The 16,179-nt window shown below is 46.1% G+C and overlaps 2 protein-coding genes across 3 annotated transcripts; one reads left to right on the top strand and one right to left on the bottom strand.

Annotated features, from left to right (window-relative positions):
- Positions 1-263: 263 nt before the first annotated feature.
- edem1 (ER degradation enhancer, mannosidase alpha-like 1) lies at positions 264-7,039 on the top strand. 2 transcript variants are annotated; one of them, XM_024426603.2, is made up of 12 exons: positions 264-997; positions 1,871-1,943; positions 2,069-2,172; positions 2,553-2,724; positions 2,986-3,169; positions 3,296-3,470; positions 3,619-3,739; positions 3,907-4,077; positions 4,162-4,235; positions 4,368-4,464; positions 5,026-5,154; positions 5,416-7,039. In XM_024426603.2, the coding sequence occupies exons 1-12, from the start codon at positions 534-536 to the stop codon at positions 5,503-5,505; spliced, it is 1,854 nt and encodes a 617-aa protein (XP_024282371.1). In that variant the 5' UTR covers positions 264-533; the 3' UTR covers positions 5,506-7,039. The 2 variants fall into 2 exon arrangements, with proteins under 2 accessions (XP_024282371.1, XP_024282370.1); XM_024426602.2 differs by having other exon boundaries at positions 347-997; positions 5,026-5,205.
- Positions 7,037-15,790, bottom strand: LOC112254238 (guanine nucleotide-binding protein G(t) subunit alpha-like). Its single transcript, XM_024426604.2, has 9 exons — positions 15,507-15,790; positions 12,154-12,196; positions 11,904-12,045; positions 11,582-11,739; positions 9,363-9,491; positions 9,034-9,163; positions 8,599-8,752; positions 8,177-8,383; positions 7,037-7,968 (listed from the first exon to the last, which is right to left on the bottom strand). Exons 1-8 carry the CDS (start codon positions 15,610-15,612, stop codon positions 8,193-8,195), a joined length of 1,053 nt encoding a protein of 350 aa, XP_024282372.1. The 5' UTR covers positions 15,613-15,790; the 3' UTR covers positions 7,037-7,968; positions 8,177-8,192.
- Positions 15,791-16,179: the final 389 nt, after the last annotated feature.

The following is a 16,179-nucleotide window of genomic DNA, read 5'->3' as shown; positions in this document are numbered from 1 at the left end:
GATTTAGTCTACACTCATCATTGGACTAATAATTGTACCAAGAATCTCAGATGACTGGTAGGCTATGATTGTAACTCAAACAGATGCACAAACAAATGTCAGATAGTAAAAACAAAAAACGATTTGATGTCATTTGTTCTGACTGCAAAGTATGCTGATGTGATTTTTCTGGTCGAATGTTATTTTCTGACACGCCTGTCTGTGCCCCCACTACTTTTTCATGCTTGTGGCTATTTTCTATTGGCTCTAAAGTTGTATTGCTTGACATACAGCAAAACGGACATGCATGGTAGCCAATTGCTGAAACGCGCCGGCCCCCTCTTTCTCGATGACGATATGACTGGAGCTCCAATCACACCGGGGAACCGGGGAGGGGCTGGTTTTGTTGACAGGAAGAGTGTGGTGCGCTGTCGACTTTGTCAGCCAGGCTGCCTAGGTGGCTTGAAAGCAATACACAGTAGACAATTCAGCCATCTATTCATCAAAGGATTGTCAAATTGAACTATGGTTTTTAAGACCGATCCAGGGCAAATATGCAATGGAGGTCAATAGTGGTTGCTCTCGTCGTGCTCAGACTCACTGTCAGTTGTCTGCTATGGCTAGCGTTTGGACTGGGACCTAGCTGGGGGTTCAACTTCCCCCTTAATTTCAATTTCAATTTGCACAAAATAGAACTTTTTAAGCAAGATGATGGGGAATCCGCAAAGGCCAATTCCTGGTCACAACGAATACACGGCCATGGAGACGCACAATGCAGGACCTCTTGTGCCACTAAAGAGGACTCACCTAAGAAGTCTTACCTTAGCCTCTTTGAGGGGGACAGGGACGAGTATGACAGGAGATATAGCTCCTTCCCGGACACACTCAAGATAAAGATGAAAGGCATGGCCAAAGACATGTTCTACTTTGGATATGACAACTACATGAAATATGCCTTTCCTGAGGATGAGCTGAATCCCATTGACTGTCAAGGGAGAGGGCCTGACGTTCTCAACCCGTGAGTCATCTATAGCCCGATAGCTAGGCCTAGAACCAATCTGGTCACACTCACGTGAAATTGATTATTAGGCTACGGGTATGTGTGTGCACGATGACGTGCTGGATTGATTGACGTATTAGGTTGGTAGACTACCCTGTTTTACAAGGTGTGTCCACTCTCCGTTCAACATTTCTATTCTGACTGATGTCTGGTAACTGTGTCTTGTGGTTAGTGTAATTTGCATCGGTCTGTCATGCAGGACTTACTAACAGATCTGGTTAAAAAGTTATGTAAATATCTGAATAGATATAGTTACAGTAAGGCTGGGGGTTCTATTTAAGCAATATGGCTTTTGGATGTTCTTATGCACGACGCAAATCAGGGGGCCTGATACAACCCTTAGCTGTGGTATATTGGCCATATACCACAAACCTCAGAGGTACCTTATTGCTATTATAAACTGGTTACCAACATAATTAGAGCAGTAAAACTACATTTTTTTTGTCATATGCGTGGTATACGGTCTGATATACCACGGCTGTCAGCCAGTCATGGCTCGAACCACCCAGTTTATTATTGACTTTATATACCAGGTAGTTTGGATACTGGGTGCTGATTGGCTAAAACCGCATTCATATGTGAGACCATATACCACAACGTTTAGCCTTTTCACCTTGACATTCTTTAAAATCTGATAACAAAAGGCACAGCTGGACAAAACTTAATTTCTCTCAAGCTGAAACGGTCAATCCATTTAACTTGTTCAACGTGTGATCAAGTTGAATGTGATCCCATTATGAATGACTTGGTGCTTGCAATATAGCCTACATATACATGCCCTCAGTTATTGTCAAGCCTGTTATCTTTTTCATTGCTTCATTGTTTTTTCAGGTCAAACATCAACATCAATGATGTTTTGGGAAACTATTCCCTGACACTCATTGACACCCTTGACACCTTACTGGTAAGCAGCCTTATTCTGTATTCCTGATTTATTTATTTTTGTGGGCTTTTAAGGGGAATGGTATTGCTAAAACAGTTTACTGTCAAGGGTATTTTTAATGATCCCGATAATGTCTCTCATTCCAGGTACTGGGGAATGTGTCGGAGTTTCACAGAGCTGTGAAGTTGGTGATAGACACCGTCTCTTTCGACAAGGACTCCACTGTGCAGGTGTTTGAGGCTAACATCAGGTATTACATATGTCATTCCTTTCAAATAGTGACTGAAATGTGTTTGATTAGCTTCGGGTCAAGTTACAGATGTAAAAGGTGGTGTAAACAGATTTACAACCACAGTGGAGTTGCCGCTAACGTTTCAGTAAACCGCAAAGAACATTTCGTTGTCTTCACGAGTGGCAAGAAAAAAGAAGAAAGATGCAATACAAGTGTTGTGATTGTAGATGAGGCATTGGTTAAGTATTGTTTAAAAGTAGGGCAATGGTAGCTCTTATCTAGTGGTTGGTAGCAGAGTTCAATGCATTTCTCTGAAGCATATCTAAATGCCTAACCAAGGACTACCTTCTAACATCACTTGGATGGTTGTCTCATTCGTTCATTCTCTGTCCCTCCAGGATCCTGGGTAGCTTGATCTCTGCTCACATCCTCCTGACTGACCCCAAGCATCCCTTCGGCAACGTGGGCCTGGTGGACTATGACAATGAGCTACTGCACCTGGCCCACGACCTGGCAGTACGCCTGCTGCCAGCCTTCGAGAACACCAGCACAGGCATTCCCTACCCCAGGGTAAGAGGAGAGGAGAGCTGCATAGTGGGTTACCTGATATTGCCTGGGTTCATAGCTATTTGACAGTCCTGGTTTTGTAGACGGGGGGGAATACCAAACGGGTGGAGGGAGATCTTAGACCATTAAACAACCACAGAGATCCACTATAGTATGTCTCATTGACATTTACTTCCTCTGTTGTTTACAATATATTACGAGTACAACTGAAATGACTGTAATGTTCCTCAGTGACTGGATCGCCCTGTCACTTCATTTCCTCAGGTGAACCTGAAGAGTGGTGTCCCTCCAGACAGCATCAATGAGACTTGCACAGCAGGGGCTGGCTCCCTGCTGGTGGAGTTCGGCATTCTCAGCCGTCTGATTGGCGACTCCACGTTCGAGTGGGTGGCCAGACGGGCTGTCCGAGCCTTGTGGAAACTGAGGAGCAATGAGACGGGCTTGCTAGGTGAGTAGAGATCAATTTTTTTTTGGTGTAGTCTTATGTTTGTATGTAGATGTTTGCCTATGCGTAGCAGCGTCTTTCCCTTCTTGTTGCACGTCAAATGGTTACCTCTTCTCTTTGAACTCTCAGGGAATGTGGTGAACATCCAAACGGGACAGTGGGTTAGCAAGCAGAGTGGCCTGGGAGCAGGGATGGACTCGTTCTACGAGTACCTGCTCAAGTCTTACATCCTGTTTGGAGAGAAAGAGGACTACCGGATGTTCCAAGCTTCTTATGAGAGCATCCAGAACCACCTGAGAAGAGGGTCAGTCCTGTGCTTGAATTGACTTGATTTTTTGTGTGTGTGTGTGTTGGTATATTGGCGGCGTGTTGTTTAGTGTTGATCTACGCTCTGTGAAGGTAATGTGTATGATGATGTCGTCTGAGAACCTTCTCCCCTGTTGAACCTGCAGGAGGGAGTCATGTAACGAAGGAGAAGGGGACCCTCCTCTCTACGTCAATGTGAACATGTTCAACGGCCAGATCATGAACACCTGGATCGACTCCCTGCAGGCCTTCTTCCCTGGCCTCCTGGTAGACACCTCTCTCTCTGGGAATGGGGAGCTGCGCAGCCCTGCATATGTCATCAGCCAACATTGTCCCAATAAATGTTGTATGTTCATCCTGACAGTGTTATTACTGTTTGTGATGATGATGTTTTCCCTGTGTTGACCTCTGACCTTGTGTTGACCTCTGACCAGGTGTTGAATGGTGATGTGGAGGAGGCCATTTGCCTGCATGCATTCTACTATGCCATTTGGAAGCGCTTCGGGGCCCTGCCGGAGAGGTACAACTGGCAGCTACAGGCGCCTGACGTGCTCTTCTACCCCCTGAGGCCAGAACTGGTGGAGTCCACCTATCTCCTGTACCAGGTACCAGTGCTTCACATTCATTTGAAACACAATGTTTGAATGTTATGAGCTGCTCTGAGTGAGCTATTTCATTTCCCCTCCCAGGCAACCAAGAATCCTTTCTATTTACACGTTGGAATGGATATCCTAGAGAGCCTAGAAAAAAATGCCAAAGTCAGGTATGAGTCGGATCTGGGAGGAACACAACTTTAGAGTGTTTTAGGATGTCTCGTTCTACTGACTTAGGATGTCTCGTTCTACTGACTTGACGTCACACATGGGTTCCCTAAACGGATGTGTGTATTTGGCAGGTGTGGGTATGCCACTCTCCACCACGTGGTGGACAAGTCCAAAGAGGATCGCATGGAGAGCTTCTTCCTCAGCGAGACCTGCAAATACCTTTACCTGGTATGTGTACCTGTACTGTCTGCAAATACCTTTACCTGGTATGTGTACCTGTACTGTCTGCAAATACCTTTACCTGGTATGTGTACCTGCACTGTCTGCAAATACCTTTACCTGGTATGTGGACCTGCACTGTCTGCAAATACCTTTACCTGGTATGTGGACCTGCACTGTCTGCAAATACCTTTACCTGGTATGTGGACCTGCACTGTCTGCAAACCTTTACCTTTACCTGGTATGTGGACCTGCACTGTCTGCAAATACCTTTACCTGGTATGTGGACCTGCACTGTCTGCAAATACCTTTACCTGGTATGTGGACCTGCACTGTCTGCAAATACCTTTACCTGGTATGTGGACCTGCACTGTCTGCAAATACCTTTACCTGGTATGTGGACCTGCACTGTCTGCAAATACCTTTACCTGGTATGTGGACCTGCACTGTCTGCAAATACCTTTACCTGGTATGTGGACCTGCACTGTTGGTCAGAAACTGGAATGGGCTTTTCTAAGCTAATATAACCTGACTTTCCTTCTAGTTAATCCTATGACCCTCTCCTTCCAGCTGTTTGACGATGACAACCCCTTGCACAAATCCGAGAACAAGTACATCTTCACCACGGAGGGCCATGTAGTGCCTATCGACAAGCGTTTTCGGGAGAAGCAGTGGAATGACCTGTCCCCCTGTGAGAAGGTGGTACCAGATCAGGAAACTTCCAATGGGCCTTTCTCTAACAATAGCAACGTAATGACCCTCTGATATATAAATACATATTACTATGACACTGCCTGCAGGATCAAGTACCGCAGATTAAAATATACAGTAATGAATAACGTAATTTTTTTTTTTGCTAAAATATGTGAAATATGCAGAGTAAGATTGCTGATAGGTTACTTGTGTATAATCTTTTTTTCTGTACAAATCTTCCGCTCTCCTCTTCTTTCTCTCTTTCAGTGTGACCGGATCCCCGAGGAGCGGAGGTATTCTCTGCCTCTGAAGAGTGTGTACATGAGACAGATCGATCACATGGTGGGACTGTTTTGAGCTCTTGGAGGGGAGGAGGACACTGGTGTGAACGGGTCCCCAGTCAGTAGACTCACTCAGGCACAGCTTGTTGTGCGAATAGGACAGGGGAATAAACCCTTATCGTCTCACCTCACCCCCCCACCACTCCAAACTCTTCTGCTGCTCAGGACCAAGGTGGACAATACCAACTCTCTAGAACACCTTTGAATCATAATTTTTTTTTTTTTGCGTTATTGTCTTATAATATGCATCACTTAGTGTACAGAGGGAGACATTTATTTTTTAAAGGAGACTTAAAAAAAATATATATATATGTTTTGATTGTGATTCGTTAGGGTTGGTGCCATTACGATTGGGATTTTTTGTTTCAGGAATAAATGAACCAAGCAATGAGGGATTTAGTGTTTGGGTGTGGGTCTGTAGCTAGGTTTTCTGAACATACAGCTGATCTGTGAAATATTTTTTGGGTTCGGGGAACAGTGCCATCCAGATACAGGTTTGTAGTCCACAGCGTAGTTTTTAAGTGCATTACTCAAAAATAGATCTCACTACACAAGCGGACTAGTGCCTCACTGCTTGGGATTTCCAAAGGCCACTTTGGAATGTCAGAGTTCTTATGTTTTCAACTGAGAAGTTTTCAGAGGCCTCCGCTTCGGAGTCATCCAGCTTTTATCTTTTTTTCTCCATTCAGTAATATTACGTTTGTGAGGTGAATGTGTGATATATGCATCTCTGACTATCGTGCAATGGCCCTTGCAATAGGCAGATGTATGCATGTCATTTTATGTGCCATGACAGTGAGATATAGATTTACACAATCACATGGACAATAGTGCCTTGGGCTTTTTGGTTCATTGTCAATACAGACTTACCTTTACCTGGTATGTATACCTGACATACAGTCTGTCATACCTGTATGTTTGAACAAAGCCATAAAGTGTGTCATGTTTTTAAGGTCGCTGTGTAAGAGTGTCATGTCTCCATTGAACAACAACGATACATTTCTCTTCGTAGTATTCCTATTCAAGAAAGGGCTATATCATGTCAGACACTCATGCGGAATATATTTTCTGTTGCGCATGCAGGTTGTACGGCTTTGTTCACGCTCCTGTTAGCTTAGCTCTATATCCAAAGTTTTAGTACGTAGTAATACAGTATGTGTATGTGGAAGCAGATGGTCCTTCCCATCGACAACCATCCCTTTAATGCTGCTATCAGAATGTTTTAAGTTCCTGTATGTGGAGAGGAAACTCAGGGATTGACAAATGTCATGTTTCTTTTCTGGGAGTGAACTCTCGATGGTTTTTGTTAAAGATGATCTTCTTGACATCTTGTTTTTGCCCTCCATTGTCTTCGAACCGTCTCAGTTATTTTGGTCTTTTGATAAACGAATCAGGACTGAACCATTCTTCTCTTAGGCCGTCTTGAATTTGTACTAATGCTTTTCTCCTCTACAGTTCAGACCATGTTGTAACAATGGGTTTTCTCTTCATGTCAGAAATCTCTTTTTTTTTTTAAATAGTCTGAAATAAATGCAAAGTACAGAACATGACAATATTGAGGTGAATTTATTTAGTAATTAGTTCAGAGGTTAGTTTTCTACAGAAGCTTTTAACTTAATTTCTGATTTCACATGAACATTTCATGTTTTATTTCTGTACCGAATGTGGCCCAAAGACTTACAAGGTATTCAAATTAGTATGTGACCAAGCTATATCCATAAAAATACTGCATCTTTACTACAGTCGCTCATCAGTGAAATAGTTCTAGATACAAGTTACCCTCAACTTTACAATTCTGTGATGTTTGACATATAAGAATGAATTGGTCTGATTTCATGTCATTGGTCCTCTCCTGTATGTAGCTTGAGGTCTTTCATATTGTGCCCACTATACGTACAGCTCAATATCTGTTCTACACATACAACCCATTTTTGCTGATGAATGGGTTTTGTAACTTGTTGTCACGCAAGTTGAAATATGTCTGCAGGTGATGAGGCCATCTCTTATAGCTTTTTATGCCAATTACTGGAGCATAGAGATGATACATTGCCTTACACCTATTCAAATGTACTGTCTGGGGGAAGAAGCGCTTTCTGCTGACAGGCGCCGATGTTTCAACTACAGGTTGCATAGCACTGCAATGGAAAAGGAGTTCCTATTCAAGACATTTAACAAAGGACGATAGCTTGACTATGATTGACTTATAACATAAATCTGTATAGTATAGATCCTCTTACTTTGACAGTACACCTATTTTCCAGGTCTCAAATGAACTTAAATGTCTTTGGTTATGATGCTGCGTTTTGTATGAATTCATGTCTGTGTGTGTGTGTGTGTGTGTGTGTAGTATCATAATTTGTGAATGGCAGCTTCCAGAGACAGTCGCTGTGTTGGTCTCCTTCGTCCGGTCTTCTTGAGGAGATTGTTACCCGCAGTTTGAAGGGGGAAGGGGATAGGATTCAGAGGGTAAACCAACACCCTGAAACAGAGGAGTGTTTAGTGGAAATCACAGACGGCGTGGGCCATTGGGGGGGAGTGACAGAGAAATGACGTGCTAATTCCTAGTGAGCTATCTTCCGGGTGAACTACAGTTAACTACGGGGCTCTGTGATTCAATGGGCAGAGTACCATCCCAGAGGCAGACAATCTCTCAGTATCATAGTCTAGGCCAGAAGAGTTCCACTCACCTATACGGCGTGGCTCTTAGAAGAGACCACAACTCTTTAGGTTTTCTTTGATGATGATGTCGGTTACGGCGTCAAACACAAACTTGACGTTCTCTGTGTCTGTGGCACAGGTCATGTGTGAGTAGACCTCCTTGATATCTCGCCGCAAGTTCAGGTCCAGGAACTGGAGTTTGATGTAGTTGCCAGCATCCTCATAGGTATTGGGGCCTACAGGGAATCCAACAACATTTAGGGAAATAATACCTATATTGTCAAAAGACTCAACAGAAATCAGAGCTGCCTTAGGCTATGGATGACAAACACAGTATGCAATAGTTGAGCTCTGACATGGCTCCTGACATCAAAAGAACATAGAGAGGGGAAAAAAGGCATGTTCCAAAGAGAACATTGCTTGAGTGACAGATCTGCTGTTGTGAGCCCACCGTCGTAGTCGGGGAAGCACATGCTGAGGTGAGCTTTCTTGATCTTCTCGGTGAAGACGTCTTTCTTGTTGAGGAAGAGTACGATGGAGGTGGCAATAAAGTAGCGGTGGTTGCAGATGCTGTTGAACAGGTGGAGACTCTCGTGCATTCGGTTCTACATGAGAGAACCACATTCAGAAAAAGAGGGACAAATGGATTGCGTTGCATGAAACACGCCTATGAAACAAATTTCTCTGCAATTCATCTGTCCGAGATCTCACAAAAGCTCATTTGACCACGACACTACTACTACTACTACTACTACTACTACTACTACTACAACAGTGCCACAGTCACTACCTCAATCTACCCTCTTTGATCGTGGCGTCTCTTCACTTCGTTCCAACAGTGGCTCCTTCAATCTAGCGTCTACAATGTGACGATAATGTATCTCACCACTTCGTCATCCTCCACCAGCACCATGTCGTAGGCGCTCAGAGCAGCGATGAAGATAATACAGGTCACTCCCTCAAAGCAGTGGATCCATTTCTTCCTCTCTGAGCGCTGGCCGCCCACGTCAAACATCCTGCGGGAGAGAGAGAGGGAGCGCTTGCAGATGTCACTGTGTTGCTCGCCAATGTTATTACAATGTAATTAATATGTTGTTACAATGTTATTGTCATCTGAGCTCATTGGATTACTTAAAGAGAAATGTTGCTTTTCAGTGTTTTGGGGATTCTGATCAATGGGGATTAATGCAGACTTTGTTGTGTTTCCAGCCTCACCTGAAGTTGAGGTCTTTTAAGCCGAACTGGGTCTCTATGATACCAGTGGTCTTTACTCTTGATCGCAACATGTCCTGCTCAGTGGGGATGTATCCAGGCTGGACCAGCCTCTCCAAGTCATTCAGATAGCTAGGTGGGACACAGAGAGAGGAACAACCTCCTTCCTTCGCCTGGTTCATCAACACACTAATATAGGATTAACGATGTATCTATATAAAAGTCTAGCAAGAGGTCCAAAGCTCTTAGGGCTAGTTTCCCAGATACAGAGTCAGGGGCCCTGGACTAAAAAGCATTCTCAATGGAGATTCTCAATTTGAAAGAGCTTTTTAGTCTTAGAAAACCAGTCCTTTGTTTATGTGGATATGATGGTAATGGTTTCAGGGATGGGGGAAAGGGATGGGGGAAAGGGAACAGGGATGGGGGAAAGGGAACAGGGATGGGGGGGAAAGGGAACAGGGATGGGGGAAAGGGGGGAAAGGGAACAGGGATGGGGGAAAGGGAACAGGGATGGGGGAAAGGGGGGATGGGGGAAAGGGAACAGGGATGGGGGAAAGGGAACAGGGATGGGGGGAAAGGGAACAGGGATGGGGGGGAAAAGGGAACAGGGATGGGGGAAAGGGAACAGGGGGGGGGAAAGGGAACAGGGATGGGGGGAAAGGGAACAGGGATGGGGGGGAAAGGGAACAGGGGGGAAAGGGAACAGGGGGGGAAAGGGAACAGGGAGGGATGGGGGAAAGGGAACAGGGATGGGGGAAAGGGAAAAGGGATGGGGGGGAAAGGGAAAAGGGGGATGGGGGGGAAAGGGAGGGAACAGGGATGGGGGAAAGGGAACAGGGATGGGGGAAAGGGAACAGGGATGGGGGGGGAACAGGGATGGGGGAAAAGGGAACAGGGATGGGGGAAAAGGGAACAGGGATGGGGGAAAGGGAACAGGGATGGGGGAAAGGGAACAGGGATGGGGGAAAAGGGAACAGGGATGGGGGAAAAGGGAACAGGGGGGGAAAGGGAACAGGGATGGGGGAAAGGGAACAGGGATGGGGGGGAAAGGGAACAGGGATGGGGGAAAGGGAACAGGGGGGGAAAGGGAACAGGGATGGGGGGAAAGGGAACAGGGATGGGGGGAAAGGGAACAGGGATGGGGGAAAGGGAACAGGGATGGGGGAAAGGGAACAGGGATGGGGGAAAGGGAACAGGGATGGGGGGGGGAAAAGGGAACAGGGATGGGGGAAAAGGGAACAGGGATGGGGGAAAAGGGAACAGGGATGGGGGGAAAGGGAACAGGGAGGAACAGGGGGGGGAAAGGGAAAGGGGGAACAGGGATGGGGGAAAGGGAACAGGGATGGGGGGGAAAAGGGAACAGGGATGGGGGAAAAGGGAACAGGGATGGGGGAAAAGGGAACAGGGATGGGGGAAAGGGAACAGGGATGGGGGAAAGGGAACAGGGATGGGGGAAAGGGAACAGGGATGGGGAAAAGGGGGGATGGGGGGAACAGGGATGGGGGGAAAGGGAACAGGGATGGGGGAAAGGGAACAGGGATGGGGGGGAAAAGGGAACAGGGATGGGGAAAGGGAACAGGGATGGGGGAAAGGGAACAGGGATGGGGGAAAGGGAACAGGGATGGGGGGGGAAAGGGATGGGGGGAAAGGGAGGGGGGGAAAAGGGAACAGGGATGGGGGAAAGGGAACAGGGATGGGGGGAAAGGGAGGGAACAGGGATGGGGGAAAGGGAACAGGGATGGGGGAAAGGGAACAGGGATGGGGGGGAAGGGATGGGGGGAACAGGGATGGGGGGAAAGGGGGAACAGGGATGGGGGAAAGGGAACAGGGATGGGGGAAAGGGAACAGGGATGGGGGGGGAAAGGGATGGGGGAACATGGGGGACAGGGATGGGGGGGAAGGGATGGGGGGAAAGGGAACAGGGATGGGGGATGCGGGGGGGAAAGGGAACAGGGATGGGGGAAAAGGGAACAGGGATGGGGGAAAAGGAACAGGGATGGGGGAAAGGGGGGAAAAGGGAACAGGGATGGGGAAAAGGGAACAGGGATGGGGGAAAGGGAACAGGGATGGGGGAAAGGGAACAGGGATGGGGGAAAGGGAACAGGGATGGGGGAAAGGGAACAGGGGGGGGAAAGGGAACAGGGATGTGGGGGAAAGGGAACAGGGATGGGGGGGAAAGGGAACAGGGATGGGGTCGGTCCAGTCCAGGAGAGTAAACCTACTATCCAGCGGAGTCGTTAAGCTGGTACTCAGAGGCCCTGTCGTAGCATGCCTGGATACCAGTGTCCTTCCACAGCCGGATGATGATGTCAGACAGCTCTTTGGGCATGGAACCCTCCTCAATGGTGTCTGCCAGGTGCATGAGCTTCCTGGAATCGTCCTACAGACACACACAAGTACCAAAATCACACATCATGCTCACTGTACTCAGTTTGTCAAAGGGTTTTATGTCACATCCCAAACAATATGATGCCTGGCTTGGGTATGTTATATAATCCACCTGTCTGAACAGTGTACTGTAGACAGTCGGTGTTCAGTAGCTACCTGCTGAGCGGTGTCACCGTAGCCGATGTTGAGTTGAGTCATACCCTTTACAATCGCCATGATGGACTGAAGGGTATTGCTGTAGATGATGGTGACAAACTCCATGGACTCTTCAAGAGAGTAACCATCTTGATGGATAATTCTGTTGCGAGAAGACAAGCAGCCACAGATAAAGTTGACGTTTGACCTTTGAGACACCAATATGTTTTATGACATATTGCACTGGGTACAATAGTGTCACCAGACTCACTTCATCTGTTTGACGATTGTGCTCTTTCCTGATTCTCCAGCACCTGTACACAAGTGTGTGTGGGGGGGTTAGTGACACGCAATACAATTATTTAGATCTCAGGTATGTATATAGAAATGGCAGCCTGTGGTAAGAGACAGTGATCTACTGCATGGTGAGGTTTTGGGAGTGTGTCGATCAGTCTGTATATAGGAAGCAGGATTCACATTTACAGTACCAAAGATGTCCACTGGGCCGCAGTGTTAGACTATTTTAGACCTGGAGTGACAGGTCCCAAAGTGTACTCCCTTCTTTTCCATTTCACTTTCCCCCTTTCTTTTCCTCTCCTACTATTCCCTCCGTTTTCTTTCCTGCCCTGTTATGGTCCCCTCCGTTGAATCGGTGTGTGCCCTGACCCACAGATGATCCACACAAGGGCACCAAGCTCATTACTCCTCTCCTAAGCCCCTCCAAAGCTGATGACAGGAAGAACTTTGTCACGGAGATATAGTATGACTCACTCTCCTGCTGCGCCCTCTATAGCCATCATGGTTATTATTTGTCCCTGCCGATCATCTATGAACGTTTGAACGTCTTGAAAAATGATCAGGCCTTAATGGCCACATGTTCTCTTAAATCTCCACTCGGTACAGCCAGAAGAGGACTGGCCACCCCTCAAGTCCTGATTCATCTCTAGTTTTCTTCCTAGGTTCCTGCCTTCTAGGGAGTTTCTCCTAGCCACTGTGCTTCTGTATCTGCATTGCTTGCTCTTTGCAGGGCCAGTGAGAAACACTCACTACTTTACTTTCTATTAGAGTTTCTATGAGTTGTGGAGGCCCCTCAGGGACAGTGTCAATGTGACAACTGGGCGCAGAGTCCTATACATGCCGAATGTTGTTATGTCAGCAGCACCACCTGGAATCTGCATGTGTTCCACTTGCTCATGACATGGTCCTTCAATGGAAATGAACGGGTTTTGTATGCTAAGCATCGTTATTTCTGTGTAGTCTCCACTCTCTCGTTCTGAACTTCCGACGAGAGCCGGGCTGGCGTGTCTTCGTGTCAATGAGTGTCTTCGTGTCAATGATCGCAAGAGCAGCTGCTCACCAGTTCGACAGCTCCAATGCTCCGAAATATCCACTACGAGTTAGTTTTTTTTGCTATCGCAGGGTAACACTTGATCTGATTGAATCTAGGCCTTAGTTCAGTATTGGTGCAGGGTGTTATGTTGAGGGTGGACGTTGGGGTCAGTAGCACTATAATAGGTTTGCCTTGGGGGTAATTAGGCTGTAGGGCATGTGTGTGTGCAGTAGTGTGAGGTTAAACCTTCTGTAATGCAACAGTTGTTGTTTTAGGATTACCGGGAGATTGAGGTGATTAATTACCAAAGTGTTTAGAACAATAGTGTGACAGCCAGGGGTGGATAAGCTAGGCCTCTGGCCTTTACATAGAGACCGATGCTTAGTCCCACCAATGTTGCTGATGCAAAATGTAGTGCCTCTGAATATCAGCAGTTTCAGTCAATTATTTCAGCAAATGTCTACAAGAGGGTAAATGTGTTTGGCATAGTAATCCTATTATTGTTGACACTTCCCTTGATTCATCCCCAATAAAGACAAAATCATGAAAAATAATTTGTGTAATTATCTCTTCAATGAAAATAGTGTTTACAAGGCTGGTAAAGTTTAAATTATAATCCAACTTGGTTTAGGACTCAGACCATCTTTAGAACCAACTTGGTCTCAGAACATTTCTTATTATTCTGTGTGTAAATCCGAGACTCCATTTATTATGATTTGTTACGCTTCGTATTGTATATATTAATTTGTGAATGTCCATTACCCATTTAGTATGATATATTAAGAATTACTATTCGTATAATATCTTACAAATTTGCAAAACATATGATATATTACGAATTCTAGCTAGGTGGCTAGGTAGCTAACGTTAGCTAGCTTGCTAACGTTAGCTAGGCTAGGGGTTAGGGTTAAGTTTAGGAGTTCAGTTAAAGCTTAAGGCTTAAGGTTAGGGTTAGTGGAAGAGTTAGCTAACAGTAGCTAAAAAGTAGTAAGCAGTTGAAAAGTTGCTAAATAGCTAAAATTATACATGATGAGATTTGAACTCGCAACATTTGGTTTGCTGGAAGTTCGCATTATATGCTCACCCGTCCACCCCGACCAACCAGCTTGCTTTCGTTTTTGTCTTAACCATCTGTCTTATGTAACCATACCAAACATAACTTATCATACTAATTTGAGTGTCCCGGATTTGCATTTACTATGTTACGTCTAGTCTATGAGACCAGGCTGTTGGAACTGTTACTGGGTGATTAACGATGAATGATATAATACCAAGAGCCAAGATAACATTGTCTCTTTCTACACATCTGAATTATTCAACACCACCGGACTTAGGAAAATTGCAATTGGCTCAGAACAGGGCAGCACGGCTGGCCCTTGGATGTACACAGAGAGCTAATATTAATCATTTGCATGTCAATCTCTCCTGGCTCAAGGTGGAAGAGAGATTGACTTCATCACTACTTGTATTTATGAGAGGCATGTTGAATGCACCGACCTGTCTATTTGAACTACTGGCGCACAGCTCGGACACCCATGTGTACCCCACAAGACATGTCACAAGATGTCTCGTCACAGTCCCCAAGTCCAAAACAGATCATGGAAGGCGTACAGTACTACAGTAACTCATGCAAGCAGTAAAATTTGATTTAAAAACAGATTAAAAAACACCTTATGGAACAGCGGGGACTGTGAAGCAACACAAACATAGGCACAGCCACGTGCATACACACACACACACACATACACATGGATCTTGTACCGTGGGTATGTGGTAGTGGTGGAATAGGGGCCTGAGGGCACACAGTGCATTGTGAAATCTGTGAATGTATTGCAATGTTTTTTTTAAAAATTGTATAAACTGTCTTCATTTTGCTGGACCCCAGGAAGGTAGCAGCTAATGGGGATCCATAATAAATACAAATAAAAAATACCACGGACTTTATCTTCTCATCTCTGTCAAAGCTAAACGGCAGAGGAAAAAACAATCTCTATCCCCATCCACAGTATAGTCTACTCATCAATATAAACATGGGATTATACGCTTAGGGTCAAAAGGTTGCTTTTCACAACATGTTCACATTTCTATTACACATGCTATGGAAACAATAGACCTTTGACCAGATAAGATACAAGCCAATCACTGGACAGTCATATAGGGCCTTAGAGTCTACACGTCATACACTGTGTATAGTCTGGAGGATACCAGGTCATGATGAGACACCCCATAGAACACCCTCAACCCAGGCCATTCCCCAGAGCAGAGGGCAAGAGGACCAGACATGCAGATGTTACCCAGCAGCAGCAGCTTGACTGTCCTGGCGTCCTTCTCTGCATCCTCCTTGAGTTTCTTCTCCAGCTCTTTGGAGTGCTTGTCCTCTGCACTCGCTCCGGCCCCCATCCTCACACGCCGGCTTCGGCCCTGTAGTGCTCAAAACCAAACGACGGGGGGAGAAACGGGGGAAAAGGGTCCTAGCTGATCGTCTAGAGGGCCGACTGGCGCCGTCAAATACGCAGCTGGCACGTCAACTGCTTCCAAGGAACGCGGGAGAGGCGAATGATGGCGTGTTTTTGAGTCTTAGGGAAGATTTTGGGCATCCTCTGTCCACCTGATCAGCGATGGCCAATGGGGCACAAGGACAGGAGACTCCTGGGGCAGGGGGAAAGGGAGCGGGAGGCCGGGGGGTACATGGGCGTAGGAGTGACCTAACCTTTTTTAGGTTGAGGTTTAGGGGGACTTTGCTGTGCTCAGCGGAAGATGCACATCGGCTCAAGTGCTTATCTGTCTACTCTGTCCTCAGCTGCCTTGATAAGAGTGAGGGAGATAGAAAGACATCTATTTACCCACTGGCCTGTGTTCCAGGAGGAGTAAAAGGCCGCAGTAAGTAGTGGGTGAGGTAGAAAGAGGGAACCAGGTGTACAGTTGATCAGTGTGGTTCATGAAGCATGTTATCACTTGTTTATGAGA

The sequence above is a fragment of the Oncorhynchus tshawytscha genome, linkage group LG07 (assembly GCF_018296145.1).
Source record: "Oncorhynchus tshawytscha isolate Ot180627B linkage group LG07, Otsh_v2.0, whole genome shotgun sequence".
NCBI lineage: Eukaryota > Metazoa > Chordata > Actinopteri > Salmoniformes > Salmonidae > Oncorhynchus > Oncorhynchus tshawytscha.
The sequence above is the reverse complement of the archived record's forward strand: the minus strand, read 5'-3'. Positions and strand labels throughout refer to the sequence as shown.